Genomic DNA, 15856 nt, shown 5'->3' on the forward strand with positions numbered 1-15856 from the left:
GTAGTAGTACTTCATGTTCCCTGGTAGGGTGGGGACTACTGCTTAGTTCATGTACAAGAATGCAAGCGAGTGTTAAAATGTCCCTCTGAATGCTACAGAGAGCTGTTATTGCTTATTGATGGAATCCACCTACAATGAGGGTCATATGGCTAGGTTTCAGCTTGTAGGACCTCTTCTGGACCGGTTAGTAGTGAAGTCATCATATGATGGTGGCTGACTCAAGCTGATGTCAGAATTTTTAATTTTATTAGAAGTTGTACCATATTCATGGTAAATTGTGTACCAGGTTCTACTTGAAAATCCGCCACAGAAGATGAAAAGAACCAGGATCTAAACTAATGAAAGATCTTGTGGCCATACACAAAACTTTATTTTAAAGAATTGTTTTCTTCTCCGGAATGCAAAATATAGTTGACCTGAACAATGTTTTTTTTCCCCCGTGAAAAACAGAAACCATTTGTTTATGAGAACAGACAGTCTATTGGTTTAGGTAACTGTTCCTTTGTCAAACTCATGCTGTGTTGTAGCAGCTAAGATGTAGAGTCTATCTTGTAGTGCTGGAAGAGTCTCAGATTCGGGTGAGCTGGTGCCACAGACTGGAAGGAAGGATGCTTTCCACTTTCTCCATGACAAAGTTTAAAGGTGCAAATAGCGTGCTCAGGAACTGCAAGATAAAATACAACATAACATTAGCGCAAGGCACACTGCACTCTTCAAGACTGGCTTATTAGAAGTTCTGCAGGTAGGCAAACACTATGGGTCTGATTTATAAAAGTGTTTCAGCTGACATTTTAATTTATAGCTAAGTGATAAAAGATTGCACCCATCGTCTGTTGTACAGTAGGTTAGGAAGTTAAGGCTGGACTAATCCTGTCAGCTGAGAGCTTTATGGCTTCAAGGACAGCTGCCATGAGAGACATGGAGGCTGCCATATTTATTTCCTTTTAAAAAATACTAATTGCCTGGCAGTGCTGCTGATCTTTGGCTGCAGTGTTGTCCGACTTACAAATCTGAAACAAACGGTGCTTATCCAGATAGACTTTAGTAAAATCACTAGATCTGCATGTTTCAATGTATAGCTACCATAAAATAACCTCACCCAGCTATTATTTTCTAGACAGGATATCATTTATTTTTTTTTGGGGGGGGGGGGGGGGGGGTTTGCACCCATTCTACCTTAAATGCTTAACCGGTGTAGCTAAACACATTTAGTGGATGTTTAGTCTAAAGCCTCATCTACACGTGTAGATGAGGCGGCGATGTGGCTTATCAATCGAGCCGCTGATGCGTCTCGATTGATTCGGATCTTGCTACCGCCGATTCCCTGCTAGTTCCCCGTGAGGGGACAATGGCAGGGAATCGAGCGGAAGATAAGCGGCGCCAGCGGGGACGCGATGGGTACGCGCGGGGACACGGAAGAGGCGATCTGGCGGCTAATCGAGCCGCCGGATCGGAGCCTCATCTACGCGTGTAGATGAGGCTTAATGGTGTGTACACACTTAAAAGATCTTGGACCAATTTTAACACCTTCCATGTAGTATGAGAGCCATACTCTACACAATCTAGTCTATGGATAAAAACTCTTTGCAAGATGCTGCACACAAAGATACTGTACACATTCAAAAGAAAAGGTAACTAGTTATGTATTTTTTTTTTACTTTTCTTTCAAAACATTTTTGAGGTAACTATTGGGGAATGTGGGCGGTCAGGGGTTATATTAAAATGTAAAAGAAGGTAAAAATAGGTATTTTATTGAAAAAAATGTAGATGTAATTTTACTATTTGGCCACAAGATGTCCTCACTGCTGGCTTCCTTATAGGACAACTGTAGTGAGAAGAATATGGAGGCTGCCATATTTATTTAGTTTTAAACAATACCAGTTGTCTGGCAGCCCTTCTGATCTATTTGGCTGCAGTAGTGTCTGAATAACACCAGGAACAAGCATGCAGCTAATCTTGTCAGATCTGGCAATACAGATAAAAAAATGTCAGAAACGCCTCATCTGCTGCATGCTTGTTCAGGGTCTATGGCTGAAAGTATTAGAGGCAGAGGATCAGCAGGGCTGCCAGGCAACTGGTATTACTTAAAGCAGATCTGAGATGAAAAACAAGCTATATAAACAAGTTGCTGGTTATAGTTAATCTAAAGTTTAGATAGTTTACACAGCAAATATAGCTGCAAACAGCTTTAATAGAAAATTATTATTTCTTCCCGTGATATGACAGCAGCCATGTTGTTTGTAAACATTACACAGAGGCAGGCTTATCTGTATCTTGATCACTAAGCCTGTGAAAAAAAAAACTAACCCCCCCCCCCCCTCCTCCCTCTGAAATCAATAGCTAGTAACACCTTCTCCTGCCCAGACTGAGCTCCCATGAGCCCTTGCTACTGCCAAGGCTCTCTGAAAACCTATGGGCGTGGTTTATTAAGTTTATAGGGAATTAGAGTATTAAAACAAAAACAAAAAAAGTATTTGGCTTGAGGGATGCCCTATAAATAACAGGAAAGGAACACAATTATGCAATGAGTAAAAGTTCATCTCGGATCCACTTTAAAAGCAGAGCAGCAGTGAGAGACTGAGGGCACAGGATGGCTGCATGGGGCTGGTAGAAGCCCCAGGTAAGTGAAACTTTTTTTTGCCTGACAATTCCTTTAAAAGGAAATAAATATGGCAGCCTCCATAGCCCTCTCACTTCAGGAAGTGATGCGTGGTCTTTGTGAATGGAAGCACTGTCGCATGGATGGCTGCATTCATTCACAGGGGGACTTAGATCAATGAAAGGGAACTTTGTTCCTATTCATTGATCTAGCGGCTAACGATCGGCAGCAGTAACGACCATGAAGGGTGAGTAGGAACCTGCAGTAGGGAAGGACGTAGTATAGCCCCTGCAAGAAGTTATGGCATTTTGCAAGGACGTAGTTACTCGTCCTGGGGGAGGGGAAGTGGTTAAATGGAAATGAATTTGGCAGCCTCCATATCCTTATCGCTTTACATTTACTTTAACATTCCAGAACAAGAATATACAGGGAGATCATTTTGTATTAACTAGTATTATTATATTAATAAGTATATTTAAATTCTGAACTAGTAGAAGAAATTATTTAAACTACCAAATGTAAACTTCCATGTCAATTACAAGTATTTTCCTAGTCATGTCTAAGCACTCAGTTTCTGAACTTATTTTTAGCTGCATAGACTCCTTCCTTACCCAATTCAAAGAAATCACCTTTAAAGGGAATCTGAAGTGAAAATAAACGTATGTGTAATACAGCTAAGAAATAGAAGTAGCACAGATGTTGTTTCCAGTACAGGAAGAGTTAAGAAACTTCAGTTATCTATGCAAAAAAGCTTCACAGACTAATTTAGTCAGAGGGCAGTGCAATTTTCTGAAGCACTTATCTCAACTGGTTTCACAATTTTTTTGTTTGTTTAAGGTTTTTCTGTCAGGAAATTTAACAATTTCAGCCCGCTGGGATTTTTCACCTTATGCAGAGCAATTTTCACCTCCCATTCATTCGCTAATAACTATCACAATTTATTGATCTCTATCTTGTTTTTTTCGGCCACTAATTAGGCTTTCTTTGGGTGGTACATTTTGCTAAGAATTTTTTATAAATACATTTTAACAGAAATATTAAGAAAACAAATTAAAAAAAAAAAATCACTGTTTCTCAGTTTTCGGCCATTACAGCTTTAAAATATTACACACTACCATAATTAAAACCTATGTATTGTATTTGCCCGCTTATCTCAGTTATTACACCATTTAAATTTTGTCCCCATCACAATGTATAGCACCAATATTTTATTTGGAAATAAAGGTGCATTTTTTTTCAATTTTGCATCCATCACTATTTACAAGCTTATAATTTAAAAAATGTTTGTAGTATACCCCCTTCACATACATATTTAAAAAGTTCAGACCCTTTTTTTATTGTAATTTTTTTTTTCCATTAAAAATGTTATTTGGGTAATTTTTGGTGTGGGAAATAAACAATTAATTTTAAATGTAATACTGTGTGTTTATTACATTGAAAAATGTATGTAGATGTAGTTAATTTTTTTTTTTTTGTCCTTCGGACGGAAAAGTTTTTTTTTCAGAAAGACTGCAGCCTCTTATAAGAGGCTGTCGGTTTTTCTGCTGGGGACTTAGATCAATGAACGGGAACCATGTTCCCGTTCATTGATCTCAGGGCTACCGGGGAATGGCACGGGGGAGGGCGCCGAAGCACGGAACCGCAGCAGAGCAGCCGCCTCAACGTGACATAAATGGTTAAAAGGTCATTAGCTCTTCTCTGTTTCATCATTTAAAATAGAGTGTAATTTGTAAACTGCAAATATTACAGAATAATCCAATGTTATAGAGAAACAGTAGCAAAGTCTCATATGTTTATCTTCAGTTATATAGCTAATGTTCTATTAATGTTTCGGACTACACATAAAATTCATTATACTTTTTTTTTTTTTGCTTCAGTGTCACTTTAACCATTTCACTCTGCGGGTATTTTTCACCTTATGGACGAGAGGAATTTTCACATTTCAGCACTCCTCCCATTCATTACCCAATAACTTTATCTTTACTTATCACAACAAAATGATCTATAACTTGTTTTTTCCACCACCAATTAGGCTTTCTTGGGTGGTACTAAGGATTATGTTATTCTAAATGCATTACAATGGGAATAAGAAGAAAAAAAATTGAAAAAAGAAAATCATTTTCCAGTTTTCAGCTATTATAGTTTTAAAATAATTCATGCTACCATAATTAAAATCCACACATTTTATTTGGCTATTCGTACTGGTTATTGCAATGTTAAAATTATATCCCTAGTATAATGTATGGCGACAATATTTTATTTGGGAATAAGGTGCATTTTTTCAGTTTTACATCCATCACTAATTTTTAGTTTTAGGCCCTCTTGACATAGATATTTTTTCACGCTAAAGTCAGTAGGTGTATTTTACTATTTGGCCACAAAATGTCCCTGCTGAGCAAAATTCTATGTAGCTACATAGGATACAATGTATTGCTACATTGTAACTAGGGAAGTGATGCAAGGTTTCAATGGAAACCTGCGATCACAGTACCGGCAGGGAGATTAATGATTGGGAACTTTGTTCCCATTCATAAATGTTATTATCGGGTGGCGGAAATCACGGCAGCTCTATGTAAGAATAAACACCGTTTTTGAACAAAAACAGGGTTTATTCTCAGCGGTAATGTACGGATTGGCACAGTGGACTTTTGTCCCCTGCAGTCAGTCTCCCCCTGCTCCCTGTAACAGCGCGATCATGTGCCCGCACGATTGCCTGCAAATCCCCCAAACTGCAGCGAGTCCCAGCGGCTCTAGCAGCTGCCGCTGCGGACGTGAAGCTTACGTCCGCGCGGCATAAATGGTGAAATGACAAATGTGAAGAATATGGAGACTGCCATATTTATTTCTCTTTAACCACTTGATGACCCACCCTTTACCCCCCCCCCCTTAAGGACCAGCGTGGTTTTTAGTGATCTGTGCTGGGTGGGCTCTACAGCCCCCAGCACAGATCAGGGTGCAGGCAGAGAGATCAGATTGCCCCCCTTTTTTCCCCCCTATGGGGATGATGTGCAGGGGGGGTCTGATCTCTTCTGCCTGTGTGTGGCTGGCGGGGGGGGCACCTCAAAGCCCTCCTCCGCGGCGAAATTCCCCCCTCCCTCTCCTACCTGCTCCCCCCCCCCCCCCCCCCCGGTGATCGAGGCTGCACAGGACGCTATCCGTCCTGTGCAGCCAGTGACAGGACGTCCCCTGTCACATGGCGGCGATCCCCGGCCGCTGATTGGCTGGGGATCGCCGATCTGCCTTACGGCGCTGCTGCGAAGCAGCGCCGTACAAATGTAAACAAAGCAGATTATTTCCGCTTGTGTTTACATTTAGCCTGCGAGCCGCCATCGGCGGCCCGCAGGCTATTCACGGAGCCCCCGCCGTGATTTGACAGGAAGCAGCCGCTCGCGGGAGCGGCTGCTTCCTGATTAATCAGCCTGCAGCTGGCGATGCAGTACTGCGTCGCTGGTCCTGCAGCTGCCACTTTGCCGACGCACGGTATAAGCGTGCGGTCGGCAAGTGGGTTAAACAATATCAGTTGCCTAGCAGCCCTGCTGGTCTATTTGGCTTCAGTAGTGTCTGAGTCACACCAGAAACAAGCATGCAGTTCATCAGGAGGGACTGGAGCTGCAGCAATGGATCCAAAGGACTTCTAGGGGCTGGAAGAAGGCCCAGGTAAGTAAAGAGATTTATTTATGTGCCTCAGGCATCCTTTAAAGGAAACATGAAGTGAGAGGGTTATATGGAGGCTGACCTTTATTTCCTTTTAGACAATGCACATGGCTGTCCTGCTGACCCTTTTGCCTCTACAGCCTCATCTACACAGTACAATTTTCAATCAAATAGATGATCTATTACATAGATCGATCTAATAAGAAATTGAATCGTGTGTAGACATCCAAATTGTTTCAGATCAATTTTGCGATAGATTTTGGGTACTTATCAAAGCAAAATCTAACGCAATCCAATTGGACTAGTTGGAAATTATCTTAAGCCTCATCTACACGGTACAATTTTCTGTTAGATCGGATCTATTAGACAATTTCCAACCGGATTGCGTTAGATATTGCAATAGATTTTGGGTATTTATCAAAACAAAATCTATTGCAAAATTGATCTGAAACAATTTGCACATCTACACACGATGCAATTTCTTATTAGATCCATCTAATAGATCTGTCTGATGGAAAATTGTACCGTGTAGTTGAGGCTTAATACCTTTTAGCCATAGACCCTGAACAAGCATGCAGATCAGATGTTTCTGACAAGATTAGCTGCATGCTTGTTTCAGGTATGTGATTCAGATGCTACTGGTGCCACAGGATGATTAACAGCAAGGCAGCTGGTTTTGTACAAAAGGAAATATGGCAGACTCCATATCTCTCACTTTGGGTTCCTTTTAAATAAAATTTTCAGGCAGGAAGAGGCAAAATAAAAATACTTACAGCTTTTGCAAAAACTCCCATGAGCTCTGGGAACTGATGTGTGAGGAGAGCCAGCATGGCTGTGAAGGAGCATAATCCCGCTGTGAAGAGTATGAAGAAAGGAAGCTCTTTCTTTGGATATACTGAAACTTCATGAAATGCTGCAACAGAGAAGACACAAAAGTTCCTAATCATTCAAATCACCAATGTGTGTCTAAAGTTAATTACAAGATTTGTCCTTAGAATTCTATACGCGTGTGCGTGCGTGTGTGTGTGCGTGCGTGCGTGCGTGTGTGTGTGTGTGTGTCCGCGTGTGTGTCCGCGTGTGTCCGTGTCCTTGAAGAAAGGATACTGCCCAAAACATCAAAGTATTAGACATTATAATACAAATATATTGTATTTTTTTTTTAAAGACTGTAAACTTGTGTGTAGCCTGTTTCTGTGTGGTATTAGACCACTTATTCCTGCCAAAGTCAGCCACACACTGGTCGATTATGCCACCAGATCGACCAGCAGATAGATCCCTCTGATGAAAGAGGGACCTATTGGCTGCCGCCACTGCCCCCTGCATACATTACCTGATCCGCCCGGCGCGAGTTACCAGTCTCCACTGTCTCTTCTCCGCTCCAGCTTCACTTTACTTCCTGTCAGGGAAGTTTAAACAGTAGAGGGCGCTCTACTGTTTAAACTTCCCCGACAGGAAGTATGTGAAGCCAGCCGGAGCCCAGCGTGGAGAAGGCTCCGCGAGGACACGCGTCGGCAGAACAGGTAATGTATTGCCGCTAGCGTCGGTCTTCGAATATTCAAACGCCACTATTGGCGCACTCCCGACCGCTGGTGATTTAGCGAAATTTTCCATGCAGAAAGATCAACGGGATCGATCGTTTTCGGGCGGAAATCAGTCGAAAGGTCAGCGTTTGCGCATCGATTTCACAGCAGATTCGATCACAGTGATCGAATCTGCTGTCTATCGGGGAAGTGTATGGGCACTTTAAGTGTTCGTTTCCATTCACAATGAAAGTGGGACACACTGCTAAGCACCAATCTTAACTCCCTGGGCTTCCCATTCACTGCAATGCTCTCTTTAAAAGGAAAAAAGTTCCTTCCCCTCTGCTTTGTAATGAATGGTCTTCTCTGCACTACTTTGTACCCTTGTGTAGATCAATAATGTGAATGTGAGCTGCTTTTATTAGACTACAGGTAGTCCCCAGTTAACAAACGAGATAGGGACTGTAGGTTTGCTCTTAACCTGAATCTGTTCTTAAAGAGAAACAGTAACCAAGAATTGAACTTCATCCCAATCAGTAGCCGATATCCCCTTTCCCATGAGAAATCTTTTCCTTTTCACAAACGGATCATCAGGGGGCTGTTCCCTTTAGACACAGAAGGGACAGGCACTGAGGTGACGGTGTGTCTTTGTCCGGTCTGTGCATCTGTCCCTTCAGTGCCTCTGTCCCTTCTGCATCTGTTGTCCGCTCTGTGTGTATTTGTCCGGTCTGTGCATGTCCCTTCTGTGCATTTGTCCCCTCAATGCCTCTGTCCACGTTTGCCCCCATCTCTCCATGCAGCAGCAGTGCTGGACTCACCTTCCAGTCCGAGGTCAGCGTTGTCAGTTTAGCCACTCAGCCTCCCGCTCCCTTTAGCGTACAACCTGTATGTCACATGACATACAGAAAGCGAAGCGATGCCATGCACATGAGCTGGCTAGGTACAGAGGGAGGACGACTGACACCGTTGGACTCGGTTTGGAGGCGAGTCCAACACTGCTGCTGATGCAGGGGACATGCACCGGGACTTTGGGGAAGTTTAAAGCCACTTGTTCAAACGTCCCCCACACGGAAGTGACGGAATCAGGCCATTTGTATCAGCAGGTCGTTCGTAAGTCGGGGCTCACCTGTATAGTAATAGTTGGCCTTGCACCACACATTTACCTTCAACAATCTATTAAATAATGCCACACTGCATTAGTACTCCCACTCGAATGGTCCATTCACACTAAATCAGTTGCTGTCAGTTACAACTGAAGTGCAGTACAGTGTTTCATTATTCATTCCAGTTCACATTATATGCATTTTAACTGAAAGCTTTTTACAATGCACTGCTATGGAACAACTGATCAGTTAAAGCAGAACTGAAGCAAGAGTGATATGGAGGCTGCCATATTTATTTCCTTTTAACTACCTAAAGACTGCGTCACGCCAATGGGCTTGAACGAGGTGGTTCCCCCAGGACTGCCTAACGCCGACTGGCGTCAAGTCCTAGGGCATGTTTTTCAAGAGATCGTGCGTGCATCTCGCTTGAATGACGGAGGTCATCAATCTCCCAGCGGCGACAGCCGCTAGGAGACTATTAGACGGCGAAACTGCCGTCTATTTACACTGTACAGCACTGCGATCTACGGCAGCGCTGTACCGGGGACAGTCGTGTCACTCTGCTGTCCCCCTGGGAGACACATGAGCGATTGGCTGCAATAGGATAATGCCTATGACAGCCGAACGCAGTGAATGGGCGGTGGGGGATGTTTAAAAAAAAGGGAGGGATTTAAAAAAAAAAAAAAGTAGATTAAAAAAAAATACATAACAGAAAGCTCGGTTGGTGGGCAGAACAGGGGGGGGGGGGGGGGGGGCTACGGTCACTAGGTGGGTGTAAGCCTACGGTCTTCAAGAGGTTAAATCAGGCATGGGCAAACTTGGCCCTCCAGCTGTTGAGGAACTATAAGTCCCACAATGCATTGCAGGAGTCTGACAGCCACAGTCATGACTCATAAAGGCAAATGCATTGTGGGATTTGTAGTTCCTTAACGGCTGGAGGGCCACGTTTGCCCATGCCTGGGTTAAATAATACCAGTTGCCTGGCTATCCTACTGATCCTCTGCCTCTAATACTTTTAGCCATAGACCCTGAACAAGCATGCAGCAGATCAGGTGTTTCTGACATTGTCAGATCTGACAAGATTAGCCACATGCTTGTTCCCAGTGTTATTCATACACTACTGATGCCAGATCAGCAGGGATACCAGGCACCTGGTAATGTTTAACAGGAAATAAATATGGCAGCCTCCATTATTCTCCTCACTGTAGTTGTCCTTTGCACACTGATGCATTTTAGTGTGAAAGAGGCCTAAAGCAGGATCAAAAGTCATACTCATACCAATTTGAGAGAGTTTTGAGATAAAAGGTTAAAAGTTTCAATTTTGTGATTGGAATTTGTTGTAGAAAAGAGCCTAAAATGCTGCTGCTAGCCACAACCTATAAATGACCACTATATGGGACATGCTGACATTCCCTATTGTCATTTCTGTAAGGCTGGATTCTCAGTGGTCAGTTGCGTAACGCATGCGTTAGGAGTGTGAACTGCAATGAAGATTGGACCTAGACTAAGGCTAATTTCACATTTGTGCCATGCGAACGTCCCGAGGCAGGAGAGCCTGGTCCAGGACCATCGCATTGTTCCCCTGTGCACATTACCCTGCGGCTCAGTGTGCCAACAGGATAATATGCATAGTGCCCCCCCTCTCAGTGACTTAGTCTCTGCTGGACAGGAAGCAAGTCTCTGGCTTACCGTCGCTCTGTGCATGCATACCACACCGATTCATGCACACTTGCCATTTCTGCATAATCCGTGTGATGGCACTGTAGAGTTTGCGGAAGGCTTGCAGCAATTTTGCTACTTCCGTCTCACTGCATTGTCGCCATAGCATTGCCGTTGCGACAAGCTGCGTTGGTGGAGAGTACCGTGATGCTACGAAACAAGGCAAGTGTGAAAGTACCCTCATACAAAGCCTGCATGCAGCGAGTTATGCTGGGCATACACGGTGCAATTCTTCTTATCAATCGAGCCGCTGATGGCTCGACTGATAAGATCCAACCTGTCCGATACCCCACCGGATCGATTCTGTGCTCGATACCGACGGGGGGAACAATGGAAATAAACAAAGCGCTGATTAAAAGCGGCGGCGGGGGCGCGCCGGCATCGAGCCAGCGGCTCGATGCCAGCGCAGAATTGCACCGTGTATGCCCAGCATTAGAATAATGGGATCTGTTACAACACAGCACTGTGAACAGACCAATAGAATTGTATTAGCAGTGCGATGACATGCAAAATTATTCTGCAGTGCAACTGTGCACTGTGAACTCGCTATAACAAGCGCAACAAAATCATCAGTATATGTTGTATGTGACACTGTATGTGTCACAGAAAAGCCATTCTACAATATGTTAGTGTTATGGTTGCGCCAGTTGCTTAACTCCTGGAGCAACTAGCAAGAACACATATCAGGCAAGCTAAGCTCGTGCTTTATAACTGGTTTCTATTGTACCTTTAAAAATTGGACAGATGTGTTATTCTAGCAGCATCCATCAATACTGTACTTACAAGGAAGTAGTTCTCTGTCTGCAGTCTCTGTACAGATGGGGTATGGATAGAAGAGGTGACCCTTTTCCAATGGGTAAGGAATCATTCTGAATGCTGGAACATAAAGCAAAGCCATTTCACATCAATAAAAACCTAGAAATATTTTCCAGAAATGTAGAAACCTAAAAAAATGGTTTCCCCAAAAATGAGCAAAAGTATTGTCCTCATTTGCAAAACACTATAAATCAATAATGATCATGCATACACTACAGTGCTCACATCTTCTGGGTCACCCTGCAAATATTCTACAATCAAGTAACATGGACAAAGCCAACAGAGAACACATATGGTAACATCTGTGCAGAAGATCGTAGATAATGGAATAAACCCTTTTTATTACCAACACACAGAAGCTGTGTAGCACTCTAGACAGATGAAGGAATCAGTCCTGTTTTTCAATAAATGTTTTCAAAAACTTTTTTAGCCTGTTTAATGTATTTTCATAAATTGCTTAAAGTGACTCTGTAACAAAAATTACAACTATAACCATCTCTGTAATAAATCAATGTATCTTTCCCCTGTCAGACTTGTCGGCCTGTGTCTGGAAGGCTGCCAAGTTCTTCAGTGTTGAACTGTTCCTCTATGCACACTCCAGTGTGTGTTTTATTTACATAAGCCAGCAGCTTCTCTGCTATCTTATCAGTGATAGAAGAGAGCTGGATAAAAATCCTCCTCTGGAGGCTGTGAAAGGAGCTGGTCTGTCACATACTGAGGAATTAACGACATAGGCAGAGCTGTCTGCAGGAAGCCTGTAATGTTCAGTGCATGAGAGAAGCTGGGGACAGAAGGTAAACACACACAAGTGATCTCTTGAGATTCAGAAGTAAGGCTGTATACAGCCTGCTTGTGTATGGATGTATTTTCTATGTGTGGACATGCTGTACATCAACCTACTTCCTGTTTTGGTGGCCATTTTGTTTGTTTATAAACAAACTTTTTAAAACAGTTTTTGACTACTTTTAATGCGGCGGGGAGCGGTGAAATTGTGACAGAGGGTAATAGGAGATGTCCCCTAACGCACTGGTATGTTTACTTTTGTGCGATTTTAACAATACAGATTCTCTTTAAAGAACCACTGTTGTAAAATGTAAAAGTAGCATATTAAAAATTATGAATTAACTACATAGCGACCGCATCACACCGATGGGCGTGACCGCGGCGGCAGCCCCAGGAACGCCTAACGCCAATTGGCGTCAAGTCCTGGAGCTGCAGTTTCCCAGGGAACATTCCCTGCCAGTTCACAGTGCGGAGCTCCATAATTAGCCTGCTAGCTGCAGATCGCGGCTAGCAGGCAGTTTGTAAACGAAAGGGGAAAGAAACCCCCTTTGTTTATATCCGTACAGTGCTGCCGTCTCCAGCAGCGCTGTACGAGATCGGCAATCCCCGGCCTGTAATTGGCTGGGGAGCGCCATCCTCTCATAGGCTGATGCCTATGAGAGGCGGAGAACAGGTTGGATCGCCGTCCTGTTCATTTCTGTAGGCTGAAGGAAGAGGGAAAGGAAAGGGAGGGGGACAGAGAGAGAAAGAGCCTCTATGAGGCAGAACAAAAAAAAAAAAGCAGCGATCGGACACCTCCGGCAGCATGTCCCCTTAGGGACAAAAATAGGAGGGGAGTCCGATCGCCATGCTTCTTAGCTGGGCTGTGCAGTAGGCTGAATAGCCTGCACAGCCCAGTGCAGCAAAAAAAGAGCCTGGTCTTTAGGGGGGGTTTAACACTGCGGTTGTCAAGTGGTTAAAAAAAAAAAAACAGAGTGAGGAATGGGAAGGGTCTATGTGATCCAGACCCTTCCTTCGAAATAGGTAGGTCCCTAACCTGAAGTAAGTTTCCTCGCTTTAGGTTCACTTTAAAGCACCACTATCACAAAAATCTTAAAATTTTAAATACATATTAACACATATGTTTCTTCCAGAGTAAAATGAACCATAACTTATCTCCCGAGTTGCTGTCACTTACAGTAGGTAAATAAAGGTCATGCTGAAAATCCCCCATGAAGAGATGGACTAGTCTAAACCTGTCTGTTCTGTCAGATTTCTTCCTACTGTAAGTGACAGCAACATGGGAAAAAGGTAATTTATGTCTTATTTTACTCTGGAAGAAACCTTCTTCTTATTTGTATGTGTTTACACATTTTAAATTTTACAATTTTTTGTTATAGAGGTCCTGTAAATGCTTTGTTGAACTCTTATCAGTGGGTACTTCAACTGTAGTTGAAGTGCTGCCCACAAAATCTGGAAGGGAGTTGATTGGGTCAGGTGATTGGTGCTGGAGAAGGCACATCCATTCTATTGGCAATCTGGAGCTACTGGATTTAGGCCCGGTTCACATCTGCTAAATGAGCCAAAAGGAACCGGTGAGCGGATCCGGTCTCCGCTTCACCGGATCCAAATGGCTCAGTCTATGGCTCGGTTCACATATGAAAACGGATCTGATCAATGATTGATTGGATCAGTTTTCACTCAGGAAATGCATACCTAATCTTCTGCAGCAGCCGGCGGTACAGGGTTCCTCCTCTTCCGCTATGACTACACAGCACGTCATGTAGTCACATGACGCGGAAGAAGACGGAAGCCTCTACCGCTGGCTGCTACGGAAGATTAGGCATGTATAAACCCTCCCTAGCCCACCGGCCCGGCTGCTGCACCCTCCCCTCTCGTCGCTAGATTTACGTCGGCCCATGCCCACATCCCCCGTGGAACAGTCCGTTTCTTCACTAGTGTGAAGAAACGTTCAGTTTCCCATTGCCCCAATGCTGCTGCATTTTTGTCCGGATACGTTCCGCTAAGCAGAACAGTCCGGAAAATAAGGGCCTGCAGCAATTTTTAAGTCCGGGGACCGGAACATACGGAACATATCCGTACCAACGGACGCATGTGAATGGATCCATAGGTTAACATTGGATCCATTAACATCCGTTCCGTTTGTACAGTATACGTTCCGGTTAAATTCTGGAAAAAACGGCTAATGTGAACCGGGCCTTAATCTGAAAAGGTACATATAACATCTTTATTGCAAACTGTACCCATGTATAGTGCACAGAACTCTGCATTTCAAATTGATGCAAATTATCTTCATTTAAAAAAATAAAAATGTGAGGCTAAACAAGGCCTTTAAAAAAATGAATAGTTGATAACAGTTTATGTTTGTACACCTGAAACTGCCAGTGTGGAAAATGAAATAGGTGACTTGAATGATGATTGCTTTGTAGATCAGTAGGAGGAAACATAAATCACTTGTCCTCCCTGGGGAAAATACTGTGTCCCATTTCTAGAGAGAGTCTGTAGTAAATCAACCAGCATTGCCATCAGTCACCAACATACAAGTAGGGATAACTTGTGGGGTTATTAGAAAGTTTGGACAATAGAATCCTCTGCACTGTATCTTAAACAATACCAGTTCCAGGTCAAAGCTTTGATGTGTGTATTACCACAGTGCCTGTCATCAGGTAGATGTATTTTTGCCTAGAGATGTGAATGATGAATATACGAAGACATAATATCCTGAATCATAGGGAAAGTCAGGATCCCACTAACACATGGCATTTATTTTGGTACATAAATCACTAATGTCTCAAGTATATGTAAAACAATAAAAACAGCATGCGTTTTAATCATTTACAGCTGCCTAATCCCGAATATAAATGGAATTAATCTGAAAATGTACGTTGTCTCGTCACAATGGATATCAGGTATGCAGGACACTGGCTTACAGCATCAATCTCAGGCATACAATGCTCGGCCTTCAAAGTCACATTGTTCCACTCAGATATGTCAGCACATTACAGAGTTGCCGTGTGACTGATGCTCCCACCATAATTACCGCTCACGGAACAAATTACATCACGCCCACCAAAATTGAAGACAGACAACAACAATTTTGCTTCCCTCATTTTAGATCCTATTGCCAAGAATCATTCACATTTCCAAGTTATCACTGCAGGCCATTCTGATTAGATTTAACCAATGCAAGGGCTGCACACAGTGCAAACATGTTCTGGAGAACATAAGCCAAGTCAGTTGTCTTTCTCGCCTAGAAATACTTTTAAAGTTTAACAAACATTGTACCAGGATATTATACTCAACCAGTCTCCTAATATGTACAGGTAAAGTAAAATGTACCAATTTTCCTTTTTTATATATACAGTGATGTGAAAAACTATTTGCCCCCTTCCTGATTTCTTATTCTTTTGCATGTTTGTCACACTTAAAGATTTCTGCTCATCAAAAACCGTTAACTATTAGTCAAGGATAACATAATTGAACACAAAATGCAGTTTTAAATGATGATTTTTATTATTTAGTGAGAAAAAAAAACCTAAAAACCTACATGGCCCTGTGTGAAAAAGAAATTGCCCCCTGAACCTAATAACTGGTTTGGCCACCCTTAGCAGCAATAACTGCAATCAAGCATTTGCGATAACTTGCAACGAGTCTTTTACAGC

At 42.9% G+C, this 15856-nt stretch overlaps 1 protein-coding gene across 6 annotated transcripts in view; it reads right to left on the reverse strand.

Annotated features, from left to right (window-relative positions):
- Nucleotides 1-336: 336 nt before the first annotated feature.
- Nucleotides 337-15856, reverse strand: part of LOC137563688 (suppressor of tumorigenicity 7 protein homolog) — a 186661-nt gene continuing 171141 nt past the window's right edge. For all 6 annotated transcript variants that reach the window (XM_068276445.1, XM_068276443.1, XM_068276447.1 and 3 more), the window contains 3 exons: nucleotides 11379-11471; nucleotides 7027-7166; nucleotides 337-664 (listed from right to left, as the gene is read on the reverse strand). In XM_068276445.1, coding sequence (XP_068132546.1) covers nucleotides 569-664; nucleotides 7027-7166; nucleotides 11379-11471 — 329 coding nt within the window. In that variant the 3' untranslated portion in view covers nucleotides 337-568. The remainder of the gene's footprint in view (nucleotides 665-7026; nucleotides 7167-11378; nucleotides 11472-15856) is intronic.

Source organism: Hyperolius riggenbachi, chromosome 3 (genome assembly GCF_040937935.1).
Source record: "Hyperolius riggenbachi isolate aHypRig1 chromosome 3, aHypRig1.pri, whole genome shotgun sequence".
In the NCBI taxonomy this organism is placed as follows: Eukaryota; Metazoa; Chordata; class Amphibia; order Anura; family Hyperoliidae; genus Hyperolius; species Hyperolius riggenbachi.